Below are 23,061 nucleotides of genomic sequence, written 5' to 3' on the forward strand. Positions count from 1 at the left end.
TAGGCAAGATAAAAAAGTAATCACAAACAAACTTCGTCTCATCGTTTGTGATTCCATAATAACTTGTGTCGCTAGTCGATTAAGTTTATTGTGAGGTGATTGATAATACTAGGCTGTTCTTCGGGAATATAAGTCCGGTTTATCAACTGGTTCCTGTTCACCTTAATTTATCAAAAGACGGAAAAAAACTCCTGGATATTTCTGTGGGAGACAGATTTATTCAATCCTATAGACTTTTCTGTGTGAGACAGATTTGTCTATCAAGTCTTCGACTTTGGGTCGTAGCAACTCTTAGTTGTGGGTGAGATCAGCTAAGGGAATCAAGTACGTAGTATCCTGCTGGGATCAAAGACGTAAGGAGTGTAACTGTACCTTTAATCAGTGTGAGATTGATTAGGGTTCAACTACATGCCAGTCCGAAGTTAATTGGTAGTAGGCTAGTGTCTATAGCGGCTTAATACAATGTGGTGTTCAATATGGACTAGGTCCCGGGGTTTATCTGCATTTGCGGTTTCCTCGTTAACAAAATTCTGGTGTCTGTGTTATTTCTTTTCCGCATTACATTTTGTTATATAATTGAAATATCGCAGGTTGTGCGTTAAGATAAATCAATTAGAATATCCAACCTTTGGTTTTTGATTTACATTGATTGACACTTGAACATTGGTCTTTGGTACCGTTCAAGTAACTCCTCTTATATACAATCAGGCTCGCAGATTTCTATTTGCTGATTGCGGATTGAATTAAGAGTTAGAGATATTAAACTCTTTGATATACTTTAATATAGATTGAGTCTGACTGTCTAGTTGATTCTCTAGAAAGTGTATTGGAGTAAGTCCTCTCAGATTGTCAAATGAATTGTTGGGTGTGGTTATTCGACCCCTGTATTTTCAGAACCATCCTCTTTGAGTTTTCCCGACACAAAATTGGTAATATTGGGAAAAGGATAGTGAAGATGAAGTAGACATATCTAGATCTGAGATCTAAAATTCACAAGAAATGAGAAGAGATCGATGAATTGATGAAAATTTGTCGAAGATAGACCAAGAAACTGAAGGAGTAATAATAGGTTGAAGATTTCTTGAAAGCAGAAAGCAATTTTAAGAGATATAATAATGAAACTGGTAGAAATATTGAGTGATTGTAGATGTAAAAGTAGTAGCAATTTTAAGAAATCGTAGATACAGCGGAAAAAGGATCAAGGATTCAAAGAATCGGAATCTTACTCAGAAGTCTGATACCATGAAAGATTATCAGAAAGATAATGTTGAATTTTATTAAGATTTTTTGATTACACAAAGAAAGAAAAGTTTTACAGAAAGCAAAGGAAAACGTTGTAATAACAAGAGAACTAATACTCAAATTAATTTATTGGTCCGAGCTATGCCATATAACTATATCAAGAAAGAAAAAAAAGGGAAGAATGACCAAAAATACAAAGCAAACAATAAAAACTCTATTTTAGCGGGATAACTTGTCTGGACATCAACCCCTCAAAAATCAATTCCCGAAAGTTTCAAATCATCTAAAGAAATAATGTTGCTTACAAATAAAGACTGAAGATTTTTTACTTTTTTCCTATTTTTTTCGGAAAAGAGGCAAAGCCTCTATTATGATCCAGACAATTACAGGTATTTCAAACAAACAACAAACACAATCACAAGCAAATCACTTAACAACCCAGTTACACGACATGATCCAAGGCAGAATCCTAATCATTCCAGACATTATAAAGAGTAGAACAAGTTTAAATGGCCTGGTTCGAATTAAAAGTAACTCATGGAAACCATAAAGCTGAACTGCAATTAGTAGGGTTACTAGGATCCAAAGATCCAACCATTTCTCACGGTTTTTCTAAGAATGTGGTAAAACAAAGATCCACCCATTTGTCAAAGATTTGTTTTCTAAATAACAGTAGCATAAATGACCTGAATCGGTCATCAGAGGACGAAATCGGTCAGGGGCTTCATCGGAATCGGTCTAAAACTATTAATTGTTGGTGTCTTCTATGTCTTCAGTGTTGTTGCTGGTGTCTTAGAACCTGTTGTTGCTGTTGGTGACTTTTGAAAACCTGTTGCTGAAAGTATAAAACTAGAACTACTAGTTGAATCTAGACTATAATATCTAAGAAAAAGAACCAGATTGTAAACATCCTAAAACATGAATATCGTGTAAACCTAAAACATTAAAAACTAAAACCAAATCATCACCAAAACCAAAGAAAAACGCAAATCTGCTTAGGATTGGTGGAGATGATGTTGTCTCTTCGAATTGTTCATAAATCAGGACTAAAGATGATGATTATGATCTGAATTTCTCAATGATAGATCACAACCCATACCTGCATTAATAGCCACATATCTAATAAAGACCGAAGATGGAGCATATGTTGACCCTAGTCTCATATTCAATGCTTCTAATGAAAAAGTGTAATTATTAACTACCGATATTTCAAAAGCGATTCTCATGAAAAATCTAAAAACAGCACAGCCAAATGCTAAGTCGCCATCATGACTCTTACAATTCAAATGGGAAACAGAAAGCGGGAATCCGCAAATTGTAAGAAACTATGACACAGACAAAGTAATAACTTTGAAATATGTATTTTAGGGAGGGGGTCTTTGGATCAAGGGAGTGGAAAAATCGTACTCAATTTATCTGGTAAGACCTATTCAACACTTTCCTATGACTCGGACAGAAATACCCTCGCACAAAACCCCTACTCGTCCTAAAACAAAAGACCAACCTTCTTTTTTACTTCTTCTTCCAATTAAGAACGATGAACACTTATAACCCTAACCCCAATTTTATCTACGATTCATTTAATGTAAAACCATAAAGCTTTTGAACATTTCATCACCAAAGTTATATCCTCGACAAGTATGACACCAATAATGGTTGAATATTCAGATTTTGAAGGTTGGGAACCATTCTCAAAGCCAAGAGATCAAATGAAATATTTTGCGATGTTATGCCTTTAAATGAACCGGAGAACTATGGAAACGAAAAATCTGAGGTACCCAAACGATTGAATACAGATTCTTTATGTATGTTTATATATATATATATATAAAAAAAAAAAGCATCTCTAAAACCTTGGTTCTTTCATACCAGTAGAAAAGGAATAAAACATTCAAGTTCACAGTACGGAAAGTGAATACCAAATTTCTCTACCATGTAGGTGGAGGTAGAATGTAATACTTCTCTACCACTTGAGCGACAGTGAAATAAAACATTTCACTGCCATTTTGGTGACAATGAAATATAACGTATGCAGCAAAGAGGTGCTCTTGACGAACTCTGACTTCACATCACGTATTGGCAAAAGCATTTGTTTTAGTTCACCAACGAACTCTGATTCCGCAAACCTAAAACATGGCAATTGCAGAGAAGACTAAAACAAGGATTATATACGGTGCTCATTTAAAGATTTGATCATGTTACGGTACTTTTGTATCTTCAATATTTGAAAAACTTGCAACTTTTCTTCTTAAACCAACCTTCATGCCTATCCATGTCCCATTCATGTAGTTAGATTTCAGTATGTTCGGAGGACACCAAAGATAACGACATAAAAGTTCTTCATAATTAAGGAAACCCGAAAATATAACAACCTATTAAAATTAGTACGTCTAACCAAATAAATGGTAGCGAAATGTCGCATTTCACCATCACTCTGGTGCTAGTAAAAGGTTCTATTTCATCACCACTTTTTTGACAGTGAAATTCTGCGTTTCACCGCCTTTCATATGGAAGAGAAATTTGTAATTTGGGTTTCCAATTATGAACATGGTTCTTTTATTTCTTTTCCACTGGTACAAACGAACCAAGATTTACAGATTGATACTCTTATACATATATATATATATATATATATATATATATATATGGAAAAATGAGAAAGCCATGCTTGAAACCCCAGTAATACATAGAAGAAGAAAAATAGAATCGTGTTTCATTCATCCGCTAATACCTTGATTACTCTGTTAGAGATGATGAGTTTAAGATTTTTTGAGAGGTTTTGAAAAACAATTCTAGGGTATATGCTTTTTCTTCACACATGATGGAAAGAAGAAGCAAGGTGATATAATATGATCTAGGTTGTTTTGAGACATCGATTTTATGCAAAGGTAGAGTTGTCCAACTCATAGGTAAGTTTTAAAACCGTAGAATTGTGTGGGTTGAGTACGATTTTTCCACTCCCTTGATCTGAAGACCCCTCCCTATAACAAAAGTGAATTCAACTAGCTGTGTCTGCTCAAATTTGTTGGTCGAAGCTACACCACATCAAGAAAGAAAAAAAAAGGAAGAATGGCCAAAAATACAAAGCAAACAATAAAAAACTCTAAACTCTATTTTAACGGGATAACCTGTCTGGATATCAACCCCTCAAAAATCAATTCCCGAAAATTTCAAATCATCTAAAGAAATAATGTTGCTTACAAATAAAGAGTGGAGATTTTTTACTTTTTTCCTTTTTTTTTTTTTCCAGAAAAGAGATTTTTTACTTTTTTCCTTTTTTTTTTTCATAAACGAGGCAAAGCCTCTATTATACTCGTATTTCAAACAAACAACAAACACAATCACAAGCAAATCACTTAAGAACCCAGTTACAAGACATGATCCAAGGCAGAATCTTAACCATTCCAGACATTATAAATAGTAGAACAAGTTTAAATGACCTGGTTGGGATTAAAAGTAACTCATGGAAACCATAAAGCCTACAATCAGTACGGTTACTAGGATCCAAGTTTAAATGTGGTAAAACAAAGATCCACCCATAGATGACCTGAATCGGTCATCAGAGGACGAAACCTGTCTGGGGCTTCATCGGAATCGGTCTAAAACTATTAATTGCTGGTGTCTTAGAACCTGTTGTTGCTGCTGGTGACTTTTGAGAACCTGTTGCTGAAAGTCCAAAACTAGAACTACTAGCTGAATCTAGACTATAATATCTAAGAAAAAGAACCAGATTGTAAACATCCTAAAACATGAAGATCGTGTAAACCTAAAACATTAAAAACTAAAACCAAATCATCACCAAAACCAAAGAAAAACGCAAATCTGCTTAGGATTGGCGGAGATGATGTTGTCTCTTCGAATTGTTCATAAATCAGGACTAAAGATGATGATTATGATCTGATTTTCTCAATGATAGATCACAACCCATACCTGCTTTAATAGCCACAGATCTAATAAAGACCGAAGATGGAGCATATGTTGACCCTAGTCTCACATTCAATTCTTCTCACAGTTCTCTGAGCTTCTAATGAACAAGTGTAATTATTAACTACCGATATTTCCAAAGCGATTCCCATGAAAAATCTAAAAACAGCACAGCCAAATGCTAACTCGCCAATGTGACTCTTACAATTCAACTGGGAAACAGAAAGCGGGAAGCCGCAAATTGTAAGAAAACTAGGACACAGGCAAAGTAATAACTATGAAATATGTATTTTAAATGAAATCTCTTGCTACCACTAACAAATAATCGGCCCACATTAAAACAGTAATAAATAAGTTTATGTTCACAGTGTGATGCCTGCATGCCCAGTAGGATGCCAAACTTAATCTCTAGTACCAATGTACCATGGATGTGGGGATTATTGAGGCAGAATACCATAGTGAAGCCCTCAAGCATACCTATATGAAGTTACACAATGAGCAAGTAGCTCTCGAGTCAGAGAAAGTCACAGTGATGCTGAAGTACAGACTATCTGGGAATATGGAATATGAAACAGTCTGACATACACACTTGAACAGCAGAGGCATGGAGAAATTAGGGGTAGAATGGACAATATCATTCCATCAGGAGTTGGTGATAAAACTAGGCAGACTAGTCTGAAAATTCCAAATTGTGAAGGATACACTTAGTGCAGTCTACACGAATCATTGTAGGAAACTCCTTAGCATTACTATCTACCATAGGTTATCACATATTAAAATGATTGTCCAACAGATGAAGTAAAATGTAAAGCAAATAAACTCATATTGTATGATGTTTTAAGGGTATAATAATATACAGCACATCGAGAAACTTATAGTAGTGTTTCTAAGAAAAAACTGAGGTGACAAAAGATAACTGAACAGAATCGCTGATGAATATCAACGCTGAACAACATGAATGGCAATGACAAAGAATGCACAACTTACACTTGAACTTCCATCATGCAAGAAATTTTCCATCATGACTTACCTACTGTCGAGTTTTCACCATGTTAAATCTCATTGTGGTGAATAACGACTTGGGATGAGCTGAGAAGAGGAGTCAAACAAGGTCAATCTGCCCTGTCTCTACAAGTGGCTTTATTGACTTGTACCTTAGGACATACAAATCACCCGCAATCAGGTCTACAACCTCATCTCCACTGCAACATTGCCAAACAAAATTGATTAGTGGATGAACGAGATACACTTCTAGGAGGAACTGGAATACAATCTCTATTCTTTATGGCAAAGCTCAAATTAGCGGTTCAAGCCCCTTCCTTCATGCCTAAATGCCTAGTAACTAAATGCCAAGTACCCCATTCTACATAAAAATATCATATTGTCACACTTCTCTTACACGTACATCTGACCCACATGAAGATGATTCAGTATCTGTTTTCTTATAGAGGAATATTTCTTTGTAATATAGTGATAGAGATCAAAGTCAAGCCTACATTGATCATCATGTGACCCCTAAACCCAACATAATGACATGTGTACATATGCATGGATTCCATATTATATAGAGTTCATTAGAGAATTACACGGAATCGAGCTGAAATGACCCAACAGACCCCTTGCTTTTGCAGAAGACAAATGTGTCCAGCTGCGGCTCTGGAACTGCATGTCAAAATCAATGATCAGGCAAGTATAAGAAAAATAAATTAATTAAGATTGCCATAGCAGATACCATAAGGCATCCAAAAGAGTCACCCATGGGACAAGTGGATTTGAATGTTAAGATTGCCTGAATAGTTCAAGATAGAAGTTTAAGAATGACCCTGTAACAGTTATCAAAAACCATCCACATCTACGATGTAATCAATTGAACCTGAGTAGGCGTACAAAAGTAATTGTAGAAGTGCACATGGGTAGTGGAACGTTAAACCCAAAATCCTCAAATGGTAGAACAAGCTACAGTGAGCTTGAAAGAAGATAAGGGATGTATTAACTGTTGAAACAACTGAATAACCACATAATTTGTAGAAAGCGATTCACGCAGCTCTAAGACAGCTGGGATAACTTGTTCCAACACAGATACTCTATTATTTCCCCAGGGAGATAAAATAATCAGAAAATATGAAAAATTAGTATTCGCCACCAATATTTTCTTCAACATTTCAAAAACTGCAATAGGACGCAAAAAAACTTTTGTATAAGAACTGTTGGCCTTCACAGATAAGCCACTGTTTAGAATACATTAACAACGCAATTCCTTTATTACTGCGACATCTGGCCATACATATGTCATTAAGACATTTTGCATGGAGAAAAATTCTTATCAACACTAGATTAGTTTAACTAATCAGATTGGTGTATCTAGTGTTTTTAAGACTATATTCAGGAGTTAATGAAGTTAATAAATTTCGATATCAGTTAATCTGACAGTGAATCCTACTAGGTGAAAGAAGAGTGGAGGTCTTGTCATAGAGAGACAAGAATCATTACATCATACCTTACTACTCATCAGGAGTGCTCAGAAAATTTCTACCAGGGATGGTTCCAGAACCAAAGTCATATGATCAATGAAATTGCTTGAGAGAGAGAGAGAGAGAGATAGTACCCATATCATCCTCTTCACTTGATATAGATTGCTTAAGAAAATCCTGGTAGCCAAAAGGCAATCGTGATAAAACACTTTGCTTCAGATGATTTTCCATATTTTCCTTACAGCTGTTCATTCAAAACAAGTTCACAAACCAAATCAGTCATGTAACTTAGCAAAACATTTCGCACATAAAACTACACATATGACATATCAAATAAAATAGAATGATTCACCTTTTTGCAAACTCTTTTTCAGGTTTAGAAAGCCTATTCCATAAATCGGTTTTCGAAATGTGAATCATGTACTTCTCGATCTGTAAAAAGAAATTGTTAGATAAAAGGATAAACCATTTCAAGGTCCTAACCCACAAAAGCAACAAGAAATTGAACCTATCCCCACCTTTTGAAGGCGAGTTCGAAGATACGATCTCAATAAAAACTCAGTCCTGTCCAAGTCCATCTGATAAAGTGATACAGTGAGTGCATCCTTGCCATCTTCGGCATATGCTTCCACAGTATCTTCCTACCCAGACAGTATGAAAAATTGAATTAGATAAACAATGTAACATAAAAAAGACAAATCAGACACCCCCAATCAATCTTTCTTCTCACAGAACCTGTTTCTTAACTCACTCTCTAGAATTTTGTGAATAAGTAAAATTCCTAGAAAACCAACCCTAACTTCAACAGTGTACGAAAAAAGTTCTCAAATCTGTAAGAAATTCCAGCATAAAAACTATATAACCCTAAAATAGACTATATATTCACAATTCATTAGTGAAAATCTTACCCCGAATCTCAATTGAAAAATTGAAAAAGAAATAATTTCAGCAAAAATGAAAAAAGGGGGTAAGATCTAAAAGAAAAGGTTAGAAACAGAATTAGGGTTTGGGATAAAAAATTACCATATTTTGAATTTGGACTCTAGCATTTCTTACTACATCTTCCTGAAATTGAAGAATTTCAGGAGAAGCTTTCTCGTTTCTCCATGCGCGTTTCAAAAGCTCCACTTCAGTTGGAAGAGCTGAAATCGACGCATCGATATCTTCACTTCCAAAACCTAAACCTTGATCTGAAGCAGACGCCATAATATCTTATCTGCAGAGACGAAGATGGTAAAGCAACAAAAGAAGAGGAGACGGGAGGAGAAAGCACAAAATGGCGCCAAAAATATAGACATATGCCCGTCTTTCTGGATTCTGGACCGTCTTTGGGTAATTCACTTGAGGGTCCGTTTGGCACGGTGTTCGTAATAGAAGGAGGTAGTGCAGCCTAAGGAGTAGTAGAAAAAAGGTTGTATTTATAAGTTGTTTGGCTTCTGCCCAAAAATTCATTTCTCAACTGATTTTCCAGGATTATTAGCATCTCCAGTTGGTGCAGACTAGACTTGTTATCTCACTACATCCTACATGACTTTACAGTCATATATTTTAAGTTAGGGGCCTAAAAAGCCCGTCCCAGGACCATCTAATGACAAATACAACAGGATCCTTAGCCGAGTTCACTCCTCTGGTTCAGAGATAGTCCAGGTAAAATCAAAGTTTGCACCAAAAAGAAAATACAAAGCCTAACTTCCGGCAACTACTACATTCTTTACCAAAAATAAAAATAAGTTAAAGAGTCCAAAACCTTTTATCTAAATTAGCTTCCACTTATCCTGACAATGTATTGTGTTTTCCAAACCAGACTCATAGTATGAACAGTTGAATGATCTTTTCTTTTAAGGGGAACATAATCAAGGCAGCCATGACAATGCCAGTGTTGCTCAATAAATACAAGGATACTGTTGAAGAGAATAACGGATCCTACGATGTCGCAATATTATTTAAAATAATTAAGCACATGTCTGAGCATGTAAGAACAAGAAAGAAAAAAGTAACAAAGTAGATCCTTCTAAGGTGGTAGGCATCTTCATCCCTCATTTTTTTTCTCGTTCTCTTTTCTCTACTGTCAATATAAGAAGTTCACTACATGAAATCATATGTAGAATAAAGAATACAGAAAACTACTTACCGGACATTGACCTCACCTCAGAAGCAGGTGGGCACAATGTCCTCATTTTGGGTACTTTAGAAGGTTACTCGACCCCTTTCTTCTTTTTCTTTTTTCCACCATTTTTTTTTCAGTTTTTTCTTTTTTCTTTTTATACAGACGAGCTTACATCCAGCTTCAAGGCTCGGAGGATATCAAGTAGTAGAAGCCCATTCGAAAAATGGGCAAACTGCACCTCTGGTAGCAGTCCAATTTCCACACCCAAAAAAGAAGCTTCCATGCTTCGGACCGGGTTTGCGGACCATTCTTCTGCTGCTCTTAACCCCACAGAAACAGTATGTGCGCAAGTCTCTAGCAGAGTCAATGTGAGAAGGATGGTGGTGCAATTGGATGAGAGGAGGCACAGGAGAAGACTGCCTTATTGGCTTCTGGGGGTAATGGGTGGGAGTTGCAGGAGCTAGTTGTCGGTCAGGAGATTGCTGCCATCCCATTGGGCGTTCTGCAGATTGCCATACCAGCGAGTTGGTGATGGAAAACCTGAAGCCCCTGTGCATGATGTGGGTAAGAAGCCGAGCAGTATTCCTGGCGTCATCCAGGCCACAATGTGCACGACCTTCCCATACTAAACCAGCCATCTGAACAGCGTCTTTTAGATTGCAGCGTGCCCCACCAAAAACCTCACAAAATGGAACCTTCAAGTTGATCCACCTGAGAAAATTTCCAGGTGTTAGTATAAGGTATTTCAGGAATCGACAGAAACCAATGCTATATTCAAGGCCAAAATTTTGAATGCTTTGAGATGTTAAATTCCATTCAAATTTGAGCTTCTCAGAATACTTAGTATTATTCATGTGTTGTATCAAATTATGTGACGATTTTACAGTGAAGACATCTCAGGTTATGATTAAAAACGTTTAGAGGGGACTAAATCTACACCTTGCTTACAACGTAAAAGCCAGAAATACAAAACCTAATCACCTGTTGAAGTAAGGAGGTTTGCGAATCCTCTTAAAGCGACACTCAGATTCCAGCATGACCCTACAATCCCAGTTCGACCAAGTTACCACGGCAAAATTAGTGTGCTTGATCCCCTTATCTTCAAGCCACTTATCATGCATGAGTAACGCTTCGCCTAAAGGGACACCTCTGTCCACCTGGAAAACGACAACACATTAGTTATTTCTGTTTCATAGCTTCAACAAATGGCTTCTATTGATAAAAGCACTTTATTTATAGTGATTACTATTATGTATCAGCAACAGTTCTTCCATCAATAGGGTACAGATGACAAACACAAATTATGGAAATGATCAAACTTGTAACGGTGTTACCTAATTCCGATACGGTGGTATCTAATCTATAAACAACAAGTTTTTCTTGTACTTTATTATAAGGAGATACACTTTACAATATCTGCAGCAAGTCCTGATAATAACCAAAAAATACTGGGTTCCTAACAAATATTTGTGAACAACTTTCTACCCTTTTACAGGGCTTCTTGCTACTTAACCCAAAATGATTTTCACAATCATGGTCACATTGTGATGTGGTTTGAATTTGCAAAAGATGCAAATGTACTTTGGACCACACTGCTGACCAACCAGCAACCAGGATCCCTTCATACAAAAAAAGCCTTCGCCACATGAAGTCAGATTAATGACCATTAATTGGAGTCGGTTAAAACTCCTGTTTCCCTATTAAAACTTGAGACCAGGTATTCATATCACATAATCCAGACAACGAATATGGCTCCCCATTAATTACTTAGTATAAGTACAACACAAAAAGTCATAAATTCATGATTTTGAGCCGTTATTCAAACACAGATACCATACTTGATCACTAAAACTCAATATTTACCCATCCTTGAGTAATTTGAATATGTGTTATGTTATCCTAAACTTACATAAATAATCTTTACTTTGGCTTGAACAAGAACTCAAGAACTAACACAGTCAAGTGAAATGGAACAAAGAAGTGACTAATTCAAGTCGTCACACAGGATGATGCTTAGTTATAAATAACTATGCAACATGAAGTAGAAGGTAAGAATAATGAATAGATACACAAACTTGTATGAAAGTACGGGTGATTGTTTTACTATTTTGAGAGCTAAACATTCATATAATTACAAATAATACCCCGTCATCACATGGTCCACAAATCGCCGCAAACCAGCCAGCTCCACCCCATTAATTCTATGGACCCCTCTAAGGATACTAACTAAACTTCCTCAAACTTTATAATACATAATCTAACAAATCCCAGCAACACAAACTGATCCGTGAATAGGGATTGTTATTCAGAGCTTGTAATGGTACCGCTTTCAAGTCAAAGTCCATCATTACAGCATGTAAATAACTATAATGGCATTTACTAAGGATTGTGATTTCTGAGTAATGGGAAAACAAAGAGAAAAAATCTTTTCTTTAAGTAAATTGAGACTACAGTATCTGTGTCTATCATGGGTCGCAGAAGTTAATTGGCACTCCATGCGTCTCATTGCAACATCAGCTTGCTGATATCTTTAGCAAAACACAGCTTATGCGTGTTTTCATTCCAAGTAAGGTTTAGAAAACCCCCGTGCTCTATCTCTATCCTAAGTTGAATATCAGAAAAGCAAATCATTAGTTATAACTTGTAAATTGACAGCAGTTAGGTAGCTTTCAGGGTTCAACTCTCTAAGTATATCATTTTTCCAGCACTAATCAGTCAGTATAGTGTGATGACTATCCCCCACTGTATACGCTCCTTGTACTTCTTCCAAGACGATAATTTCTATGGTTTATCTGCTACAAGTATGTTTTACTTGGTCTACGATAGTGAACGTGAAAACATGTTCAATCACCCCATTTGAAACAGAAAAATAAAAATATAGACAAGAGAAAAAAAGGGAGTAGCAAAGTACACTGAAGACTCACCTGAATTTGCTGTATGCCTGTCAAGTCCTTGCAGAAATCAGTGAGATTTTGATGATAAGCAGGTCGCACATATGTCTGAAAAGAAGCTTCCAATTGCCCAGTCACACTGTTCACCAAAACAGACGGAAACTCGATAATTTCTTGTGGGTGGGGATTCCTTTCCTTGTCACAGGTTGCTTCGAAGTCTATAACCACAAAATATTGAAACTCTTGAAACTGAAACTCGTGTGGATAGCCACCTTGAGAAGCAAGCATCCTGAAGGGTATATACTGGATTCTGTTTTCTAAGGGAAAATGATGCTCCCTATTCATGTAATGTAAGCTCTCGAAGGCATTCCAGTTCTGTTGTGGCTTCTGATAGTCGGGATGATTAAAGGTTGAAGACCACATGCAAAAATCTTGTTGGTACATGGGTCTAGGATAACCACCTTCACCTGGAGGTGCAAAAGATTCATTGCTTGATGAACTTTCAGGTTCTACAATGCCACCACCTCCTGGATGAGCATTGTTTTCATCCTTGTACTCTACAAACCCTTCCATGGATATTCCATCATTTTGCAAATGGAAAGGGAATGCCTCAGGCTGCAGGCATCTTATGGATGCCTCCTGGTTCTTCTGCATTGTTCTGCAGTCACCCGGGGGCAAAAAAAAAGAAAAAAACTAGTAAGATTTCAATAACCTATAAGACGATAAAGCATTGAACAAGTCATTTGAAACCATACTGCGGAATTAGGCTTTTCACAGTAGCTCAAAAGGATATGATCGAAATGACGATGGCAAAAGAAAGTATTCACTCAAAAGGATTTGGTTTGAACTTAGAAGACTTAATGTGCGCAACAGCTTAATTTTTATAAATTTCAGCACTGAACCAAAAAAGATGTATAACACATTAATATGCTGTCAAACTCATTTTGCAACTCAGATCTCTCTTTGCAATAAGCAGGGCATAACCTGATAGGCAGCCAAGACACAGAGGTATGTAACTGCGAAAATTACACGGTGGCGGTATATGAGCCAAACATCCGTAGAAAGGTCAGAAAACATTGCTATGGGGTTAAAACAAGACTTTGAATTAGCTGTGGCATATAAATTAGCTATAATATTGAAGGGGACTGATGGCGGACTGTACTCTCATCAATGACAATACTAACTCAACTGTTGAAGAAGTAGAAGAGTATAAGATGAAGACATCCTTAGCCCATACATTGGCACACAAATATTCACGCACACTGAATTTTCAATCAAATATCCAAACAAGTAATAATAGGTTCTAAAACACCAATCCCACCGAATCTCCTGCTAATAGACTATAACTCACTGGCTAGAGCAGGGAAACTTGAGACTGTTACAATATACCTCCTTTCACACAAGTTCCATTAGAAATTCTAACAATTACATTGAAAAAGTAAAATAAATCAAAACTATGAATTCAGCTATTATCAGCATCCCATCTCCTTGTTGATTTAGTAATGCTATCGTTTTGTTTATTGCTAAGTTGCTAATGCCAGCAATGGTACAATACGGATGCCATATAATAAATAATCATATAAACTTACAAATTGGTGGCAATCCTTGGTCTCTAACTTGTTCTCCAATCATTTGCACGTTGTTGGAGACAACACCTTCGCTGTGAATTCCAATCAGATTCATAGTATTAGATTGGAAATTTACCAATCAAAAAAACAAACAAACTAATAACTTGCAAAGGCGATTGATGTAAAGTTCAATTCGTTCGCCTACAGAGAACAATTTCATGTTAACTAATCTTAAAACCTAAGTATATTTAAACAACTACAGCAGTAACCAACTCTCAATTATCATGATTTTGAAAGCAAATCAAACGAAAAGCAACATTAAATTCATCTAAAAAAAATTACATCTAAATCGAAATCTGCTCCTTGAAAAATAAGATTTCAAATCGAAATCCGGTAAGATGAGAATAGAATTTACAGAAAGAATAATCGAAAGAAAGAGGAAGAGAAAAATCGAAAGAAAGCGAAATCCGCTTACATTGATTCTATAGACAGACACAGAAGGAAGGGGGAGAGAGAGAAAGAGTTTGAGTGAAACGGAAGAAGGTGATCATATAATAAAAATCAGGACTAAAAAGCTTACCAGTTTCCGGTTTTCCTTGGAAACCAAGCAGGTGACTCTACTCCTAACTTCTTCATCCTTTTTTTACTTTTATATCCTTTTAATCTATTTTTATTTACACTCACGTGATATTCAAGTGCCCCGAATATCTTTTTTCCACTTTTGTCCTTGAACAGTCATCTTCGTCCTATTTCCAATTTTTAGACCATCCCTATAAGCCGGCCTTTTTATTTTCCTTTTAACTTGGCGTGTGTCACGTGTCCATTTAATCGCCTAAAATTTTCATAGGACATGACCGGCAATGATTGTGGTTCAGTGAATCAACTTCACCCAAAAATATTTAGCCTTGCATACTTGCATCAAAGTACGCATCTACCTTCACTCATAAGGCATTGCACAACGAAAGTCTTTTCTTCTTTCTCTCTTTCATGCCCCCATAAGCATAAGAGGTTCTTCCATGTACTTGAACAATTCTCACAACATCAGTAACACAATGAACACAAAGAATACTGCAACAAACCCATTTTACTGCACTAAAGGAAGATTACAAAACTTGTTCATCACATGGACCAAAACAGGTCATTCACCCTCTTGGTGAATGCCTAACTCTCTCTACAAATCGGTGGTTCTTCTCCAATTGAAAAACACCAACATTATTGATCTCTAAGATATTTATACCAACTAGGATCAGGCCAAAACTTCTGTGCAACCGCTTGCACATCCTACAGACAGCCACATGTCCACAGGTAGTTTCCATAACTGCATAAAGTGTGCATAACTGACTAGCCTTTACCAACTTCTGCCAAGTCACGCCACACCTGTCCCAAATGGTTGTAGACACTCTAATATGGTTATAAATTCAATTTATAACCATTCCACCCTGTCTCACTTCATTGGCATGCTCGCAAAGCCAATAACCAACACTTGAGCTATAATGTGCCACTTTTACGTCAACTTTATGCACCACTGCATATAGCCCTGATCTGAACTTGCTAAGACGCCTTAATTAATCCAAATTCATGCCAACATGATTTCCAATTGATGCCAATACGTGGCATATGCTCATATGCCTTATTCTTGCTTCACTTAGCCAATTTGCTTAACAATAGTAATGCGCATTCTCGCATTACTAGCTTGTTTGCATTATTCAAGCTTTGGCCAGCCTTGAACTAATGCATAGACCAACTCTTGGCCTATTCTGCCTTCTTGCATCATCCTTGAGTTTGGGCCAAACTCAATTCCACGGACATGCCAACATGCAAACATCACATGTTGCATGTTACACCTTGCAACTTTGTCTTGCCTTTCCTCAATGAAGCTTCATTGTGTCGGCCAATAAGCTTCATTATTTAGCCAAATGTATTTACAATGTAGTGATACTCTTTCACTTCATTGGCCCTGCGGGGTTATGCCATTCTTAGCACTTGATAGTCTACGCAGTGTGGTACCATTCTGGCTGCACACTGACTTGGCCTGCAACTCTGTAACGCGCAATCATTATGCGTCACTTGCAGCCATGTCATAGACCTCCCCCACCTAATCTGTTCAACTTCCTCGTTGAATGCAACATCAGTTCAGTCTCTACTGAACTTTCCTTGGCCTCGTATACATCTGAGCCACTCTCAGAAATCAGCAACTTTGTTTGGCCTTTAACCTTGCCAAAACTTCTCTGCCTAGTACTTTATGCCGCCACTTAGTTTGTTTGCCTTGCCATTAAGCCTATGAATTCCAGATCCACTGTCGCATCGTCGACTATGCTTCAATCTCCACTTTATTCACATCTCAACACCCAAATGTTTTTGTGATCTATTGCCATGCATTTTCAGAACTCCTCTGAAATTCGACAGTACTCTTTTGGCTAACCCTAAACCAATGGTCCTCATTCGATCTGCATCACAAATATTTTCTCCAAGCCATTTCGTGCATAAGTGTACACTTCAAACAGCCAACATATCACCCTGATATGCATAACTTAGCTTACCGCCTTCAATTCCGACTGACATTGCACTCTTGCAATTCAACATGCCTTATTGTAGACTAAGTGTTCTTCAATCATTTTGCAAAACTCCTGCGCAAACTCGACTGAAATGCATGACGTTAGCCATGACTTAGGATACCCGGAGTTTACTATTGCCTCATTGTACATGGTTCCTCTTCACGCGCCTTTGAAACCAGTACTTTAAGCATCACTTGCTCTTTCAAACTGCAACGCTTTAACGTGGCGGAAAAACAACATCATGTTCATCCTAACAATGAGTTACTCTTAACTCATATACTTGCTGGACTTACATCTTCATTCTTGTTGCGTCACTCTATGCATTCGCTGCCAAATGCCTTCGCACTTCAACATAACTCTCAACGGCAAACTCGACTATGCCACCAACTCCTCTTTTTGCTTCTTTCACTTTCAGCGTCTTCTATTGCATATTTTGGCTTAATATGCTATGTAGAATCTTCCACGCGAACTAGCTTTACTTTGAACGAAAGAGGCAAGATCTTTTCACTTCAAATACCCTCATTCACTACTACCTTACATAGAGAGACTTCATTCCAACACGAAGGTCCACTCGACCCAAACTGAAAGTATACTCAAACTTGAGCAAATACTCGCGCCAACTGATTGCAACTTGTAAGACCTAAAAAGCCTTACAATACTGACCTCAACTTCGCTTCTAAGCAACAAAGGAAGCGAGACAGCACCTACTGTCCCCAATGTAGCAATTCACTTCGCCACATGCACTCTTCCAACTATCAACGTTCTTATGCAACTCCCATAACGAAGCACAATATAATTGACAATTAGTTGAAAACTCCTTCAAACTGATGCCATCATGTTGCTTTAGCTTTCATGAAGATTTCTTCAATAATGTCCACATGCCATCTTTATGCATCACCACTACTTTGTCCTTCTTTCTCCATGCATCTACAATTCGCCTAACTTGCATCTCCAACATCGTCATGCATCTTGGCCATGCCCAAATCCTATTTGGCGCATGCTACTGTTGCATACCTGCTATGCCAATTAGTACCCAAAATTTAATGCAAAATTGTGCACCTTTGCACAACTGGAACGGACTTAACTTGGTAATTCGGAGCATCACTATAGAGCTCAGCAAAGTCATATCACTCAATGACTTATACGGATAAACACTCTTGGACAATCTTAACAAGGCTATAATCCTTGCAAATGAGGCGCCACTGCCTACGTTCCATGAAGGAAGAATGTCGCATTCTTCTTCAAACTTGGAACTCATTTTTATTTCCATGCACGACTGGAAACTCTTGTCTTTCCCCTTCTCCAAAATCAACTTCAGTAACGACAATTGTTGATTTGCAGTCGACAAGAACATCTGCTTGTGGTTATGATCAAATGAAGGTTTTTGGACACCCTTGTCCAAGCATACTGATCCCACTCATAAACCAGGTGCAAGCACACTCCTTGTGCTCATCTAGCATCAATGAAGAACTCTTTGCAAACGCAAGACCGCGGTGTATCGGTTTTTCCATAACTTGAGCTTATTTCTTCAGCCTTTCCATAAGCTTTATGATAGATAAGAATTGGCCATCCAATTCTTCTTTAATGGCATCACATTGCCACAAAAACGTTGGTTCGCAACCAGACTTTGCATTACCACCAAGGTACATGCATTCAAGAGAGATAACTATAATCTTCCATCAACTGGCTATGATGAAAACACCTTCAAATTTATCGCATAGACAGGTCCTTCATCTACTTTGCCACTGCAAAGGCCATCAACTTCTTTGAGTTCAATATTTTCACAAAATTCCCATTACCACATGTAATGTACTCGCTACGTATAACAATACGAAATTATGCATTCCTAATGCATCATCTTCGTATACTTGTGAGAAACATGGACTTTAACACCTGACTTGCACCATAGAAGTCAGCATACTCCATAGTTTTGTCATGCCATCACTTGAAAACCCTGTTAGAGCATAGCTCGGTCGACTTGCATGCGTTGCTATATCAAGCATGTTTGTCAATGTTAGTGATCAAAACTATGATTCTTGATTTCTAGTCTACATAGCTAAGTCTCGGACTAGGATATAAAAGTGTAGTTGATCTCAAGGACTTCATGGCGATTCATCATACAACGACGAATATCTACTCAAGAAACCGTGAAACTTCATCAACAAAAAGGTATGTGGAGACTTGAACTTATCTATCACTCAAAAGCCTATCTATTCTATCTCCTACTTCTTATGAGATAACAAGTCGTATGTTATATAGACTGGATCATATACATTTGACATTTCGAGTTGAGTATTCACTAGTTATCTTTTTCTCGAAATCGTGTGTTGGTAAAGCGTTTCGCTTTGATCAAGTTTATCTTCACCTACTGACGAAAGTCATGAAAATTTTCAATTACTTTGAGAATTGCTCTGCCGTGAAACGGTCTGTGAATAACGGATATATAACGTCCTTTGAGAATGTCTCAATGATTGGAATGAGAGTTTAGATTACATAACCATGTATTCCTTAATCCGAAGTTTTCGAACTTTTTTGATTGAGAGAAACCGGAGGAATTGGCTTTGCCAAGTCCGCGAACTGACAGAAGTTCTCTTACCGAGAATTTCTGCTGGGATTTTCCAAAAAATCGTTTGTATGTTTAGTCCGCGAACCTAGTCCGCAAACTGGCGGAAGTCTCTTTGCCGAGATTTTCTGCTGAGTTTGGAAAACTCTGCCGGTTGCCTTAAGTCCGCGAACTTATTTGTGAGCTTAAGTGGTTATGATCTAAAGATGTGCTCTGAACATGAAACTTAAATTACTAAGGAATGCTTTATGCAAATCGTGGCTATAAATTTCATGAGTCGATTCATCGAATCGAATCATCTTTGTTTTAATTGTGTCTTGTGTAGTTACATAAGATCTCATAGCAATTGAACAACTCTCTAACTAATTCATTTGAGTCAATTGAACTAGTTATGGTGAAGAAGAACTAGGTTAATATGAAATGCTCATATGGTTAACCTTTTGAGTTGCTATGTTGAACCAACATACACATACACGTTTGGGCACGGTTTTCACAAACCCAGTAAACGTCTACCCAAGTGTGTGTGACAAGCTAAGTTTTCGATCTAACGGTTGAGAAATATTAGCTTGGATCTAAATCAGGTTTTCATCTAACGGTTAATATGGATTGCTTTGTAATTAAGGAAAAACCCTGATTTGAAGGTTATATATAGGAGACATATAGCATTGGGCAAAAATAATCCCCACACGTCTGTGTGATACTAGTGCGCTCGCTAGAGTCGATTCTCCTTTAACCTTTGGTTTTCTTCTCTAAAACCAGGTTAACGACTTAAAGACTTCATTGGGATTGTGAAGCCAGACCGATACTACTTTTATCGTAGTTGTGTGATCTGATCTTGCATCTTCTATCGTACGAGTACAATCTTTGATTGGCTTGAGATCGTGAGAGTTCTCCGATAGGAAAGACAAAGAAGTCACAAACATCTTCGTCTCACTATTTGTGATTCCTTGACAAACCGCTTGTGTAGTCAAGAAGGATTGTTGAGAGGTGATTGATTAATCTAGGTTGTTCTTCGGGAATATAAGACAGGATTATCAATTGATCATGTTCACCTTGATTATATATCTTAAGACGGAACAAAACCTAAGATTTATCCTTTGATAGACTTTTCTGGGTGAGACAGATTTGTTTATTATCAAGTCTGCGATTTTGGGTTGCAGCAACTCTTAGTTGTGGGTGAGATCAGCTAAGGGAATCAAGTGCGCAGTGTCCTACTGAGATCAGAGACGTAGGAGTACAACTGTACCTTGGATCGGTGGGAGACTGATTGGGGTTCAACTATAGTCAAGTCCGAAGTTAGCTTGGAGTAGGCTAGTGTCTGTAGCGGCTTAATACAGTGTGTATTCAATTTGGACTAGGTCCCGGGGTATTTCTGCATTTGCGGTTTCCTCGTTAACAAAACTTCTGGTGTCTGTGTTATTTCTTTTCCGCATTATATTTTTTATATAATTGAAATAATACAGGTTGTGCGTTAAGATCATCAATTGGAAATCCAACCTTTGGTTGTTGATTGATATTGATTGATCCTTGGATATTGGTCTTTGGTACCTTCCAAGTTATTCCTTGTGTTTGATTAAAGACTCGCTATTGTTTTAGCTTGAGTAAATCAAAACAAGTGAGAGATATTGACTCCTTGAGATACTTTAATCTAGATTGAGTCTGACTATCTAGTTGATTCTCTAGCAAAGTATTTCGGATTTAGTCCATACAGATTGCTAAGCGAAATATTGGGTGGTGTTGTTAGATCCCCGCTTTTTCAATTGGTATCAGAGCAGGCAAACACGTTTAAGACCTAACAAGTCCGTGTTTGTAGCGATCTGACTCTATGGACAGAGGTGCTATCTCTATTAACGTACCACCAGTCTTCGATGTCTCTAATTACTTATGGTGGAAAATTTTTATGCGAGCTTTTCTTCAATCGCGTGATTTTCAATCATGGGTATATGTGGTTAATAGCTATGATGCTCCCGGTCTGGCATTTGGTGATGTAAACGTTCCCAAACCTATTGGTGAATACACCGCTGTTGGGATAACTGTTGCAAAGCAAAATTCTGACGGTTTGAATGCTATCATACATGCCATTACCCCAAATCTTCAAAATCATGTGAGAAACTGCACTAGATCTAAAGATGCTTGGGATATCTTAGAAACCGTATTTGAAGGCAACTTCAGTGAAAAGGATGCTAGGCTTCAAAACCTTAATTCCGATTGGGAAAACCTTTGTATGGCAGATGAAGAAATATTTGATGAGTTTAATCACAAAGTGTCTGAAATTGTTAATCCATCTTTTGCATTGGGTAAGACTTTTCCTGAAAATGACATTGTGATGAAAATTCTCAGATCGCCGCCATCTAGATACGAGTTTAAGAAGCATGCCATCGTTGAGGGGAATAACCTCGATAATCTTTCCAGAAACACCTTGGTTGGAAAGCTTAAGATCTTTAACCATGAGCATACATCCAAAGTCGGTAAGGATGTTGCCTTTAAAGCACAAAAGAACACTAAATTACTTGTCAAAAGTAAGAAAGTTCATGTCTCTGAGGATGATCAGTCTGAGGATGATTTTTCGAATGAAGATCTTGACAAATCAGTCTCCTTGATCACAAGACAGTTTAGGGATCTTCTGTTGAACAGAAGTAAACGGTTTTCAAGAGACAAACCTAAGTCATCAGACAAACCTCACGGTCGCGTACCTCCTAAAAACAAGGATGCTGACGAGGCTGATGACTAGGACATGCCTCAGTGCTTTAAGTGTTAAGGTTTTGGCCATTTTGCTAACGAATTCCCAAATAATAGAAAATACATTGGGAACAAAGGTCTAGCTGTAACACTTGATGAAATGTCTGAAACATATGATTCCGATGAAGATAGGAAATCAAGTGTAGGGCTTCTTTGTGAAAACATTGATTTTGATACTTGTAGCAATACATATATCAACCTCAATGGGTTCGGAGAAGAGGAAAACCCAATCAAGATGGAAGATTCACTGAATCCGATAACTGGAAACCCTATCAGTGATGTTTCAGGATCAACAGTATGTCTACCTGCTTGCACATCTCAGATGCATGAATACTATCCAAGATTGACGTGCTCGTTTTGTTCGATGAAGGGACACGAACTATCAAGGTGTTACAAATACAAGCACCAAATAAGGCACGCCATAAAACTTCAACGAAGAGCGGATCGATTAACAAGGAAGCTGAAACTTGCTCAGAAGACCGTCGAGGTATGTAGGATCTTATCTTCGTCTAATAAGTTGGTTTCCAAGGATAGAATAAGACCATTTGAAAAGAAAATATGGTCAAATCGTTTTGATAGACAGAGATCAGAGGATTCCTCCCATGAGGAAAAAGATGGATAAATTGTTGTTCATCGCAACACAACTTGATTGTGTTGTTGGAAAAATCTTGTCTCATGTGCCTGTTTGAAAAGAGACAAGATTGAGTGCTGATCCAGGATTCAGAAAAAGTTTTTCCTTCTTTTCTTAGATTTGTTATTTTTTTGTTTATCAAATAAAAGAAAGGGTTATTATCGATAATTCTACTCTTTATAGGGTTTTAGAGTTGGGCGTATACGAACCTGTCAATAGGTTTCGAACCCTACATTCCTTTTTCCTTTTGACATCCTTTATAAGACTGCTTGTTGAGTTAAGTGATTCCATCACACAAATCCAGTTGTTCATAACTGTTCTGAAAGCACTATGTCGTCAGATGGAAAGGATGTCAACATGATTGTTAAGT

At 37.4% G+C, this 23,061-nt stretch overlaps 2 protein-coding genes across 5 annotated transcripts; both read right to left on the bottom strand.

Annotated features, from left to right (window-relative positions):
* Positions 1-5,470: 5,470 nt before the first annotated feature.
* LOC113313463 (DNA replication complex GINS protein SLD5-like) lies at positions 5,471-8,986 on the bottom strand. Of its 2 annotated transcripts, XR_003341896.1 has the most exons (7): positions 8,661-8,986; positions 8,156-8,278; positions 7,990-8,069; positions 7,772-7,881; positions 6,753-6,828; positions 6,197-6,368; positions 5,471-5,643 (listed from the first exon to the last, which is right to left on the bottom strand). XR_003341896.1 is itself a non-coding variant. In XM_026562245.1 (6 exons), the coding sequence occupies exons 1-6, from the start codon at positions 8,841-8,843 to the stop codon at positions 6,269-6,271; spliced, it is 672 nt and encodes a 223-aa protein (XP_026418030.1). In that variant the 5' UTR covers positions 8,844-8,985; the 3' UTR covers positions 5,973-6,268. The 2 variants fall into 2 exon arrangements, 1 of the variants encoding a protein (XP_026418030.1); XM_026562245.1 differs by lacking the exon at positions 5,471-5,643 and having other exon boundaries at positions 5,973-6,368; positions 8,661-8,985.
* A 491-nt stretch (positions 8,987-9,477) lies between these two features.
* LOC113309786 (ERI1 exoribonuclease 2-like) lies at positions 9,478-14,847 on the bottom strand. 3 transcript variants are annotated; one of them, XM_026558299.1, is made up of 5 exons: positions 14,784-14,847; positions 14,225-14,295; positions 12,669-13,293; positions 10,726-10,901; positions 9,478-10,455 (listed from the first exon to the last, which is right to left on the bottom strand). In XM_026558299.1, exons 3-5 carry the CDS (start codon positions 13,287-13,289, stop codon positions 9,942-9,944), a joined length of 1,311 nt encoding a protein of 436 aa, XP_026414084.1. In that variant the 5' UTR covers positions 13,290-13,293; positions 14,225-14,295; positions 14,784-14,847; the 3' UTR covers positions 9,478-9,941. The 3 variants fall into 3 exon arrangements, with proteins under 3 accessions (XP_026414084.1, XP_026414083.1, XP_026414085.1); XM_026558298.1 differs by lacking the exon at positions 14,784-14,847 and adding an exon at positions 14,679-14,778; XM_026558300.1 differs by lacking the exon at positions 14,784-14,847 and adding an exon at positions 14,546-14,711.
* Positions 14,848-23,061: the final 8,214 nt, after the last annotated feature.

The sequence above is a fragment of the Papaver somniferum genome, chromosome 9 (genome assembly GCF_003573695.1).
Source record: "Papaver somniferum cultivar HN1 chromosome 9, ASM357369v1, whole genome shotgun sequence".
Taxonomy (NCBI): domain Eukaryota; kingdom Viridiplantae; phylum Streptophyta; class Magnoliopsida; order Ranunculales; family Papaveraceae; genus Papaver; species Papaver somniferum.

Coding starts and splice junctions, on each gene's coding strand:
- LOC113309786 (XM_026558299.1), bottom strand. CDS start 13,289: ATGCAGAAGAACCAGGAGGCATCCATAAGATGCCTGCAGCCTGAGGCA. Junction 10,902..12,668: donor CAGGCATACAGCAAATTCAG/GTGAGTCTTCAG, acceptor GTCGTTTTCCAG/GTGGACAGAGGTGTCCCTTT. Junction 10,456..10,725: donor AAACCTCCTTACTTCAACAG/GTGATTAGGTTT, acceptor AAATTTTCTCAG/GTGGATCAACTTGAAGGTTC.
- LOC113313463 (XM_026562245.1), bottom strand. CDS start 8,843: ATGGCGTCTGCTTCAGATCAAGGTTTAGGTTTTGGAAGTGAAGATATC. Junction 8,279..8,660: donor GAGTCCAAATTCAAAATATG/GTAATTTTTTAT, acceptor CTGTCTGGGTAG/GAAGATACTGTGGAAGCATA. Junction 7,882..7,989: donor GAAAAAGAGTTTGCAAAAAG/GTGAATCATTCT, acceptor TTGAATGAACAG/CTGTAAGGAAAATATGGAAA.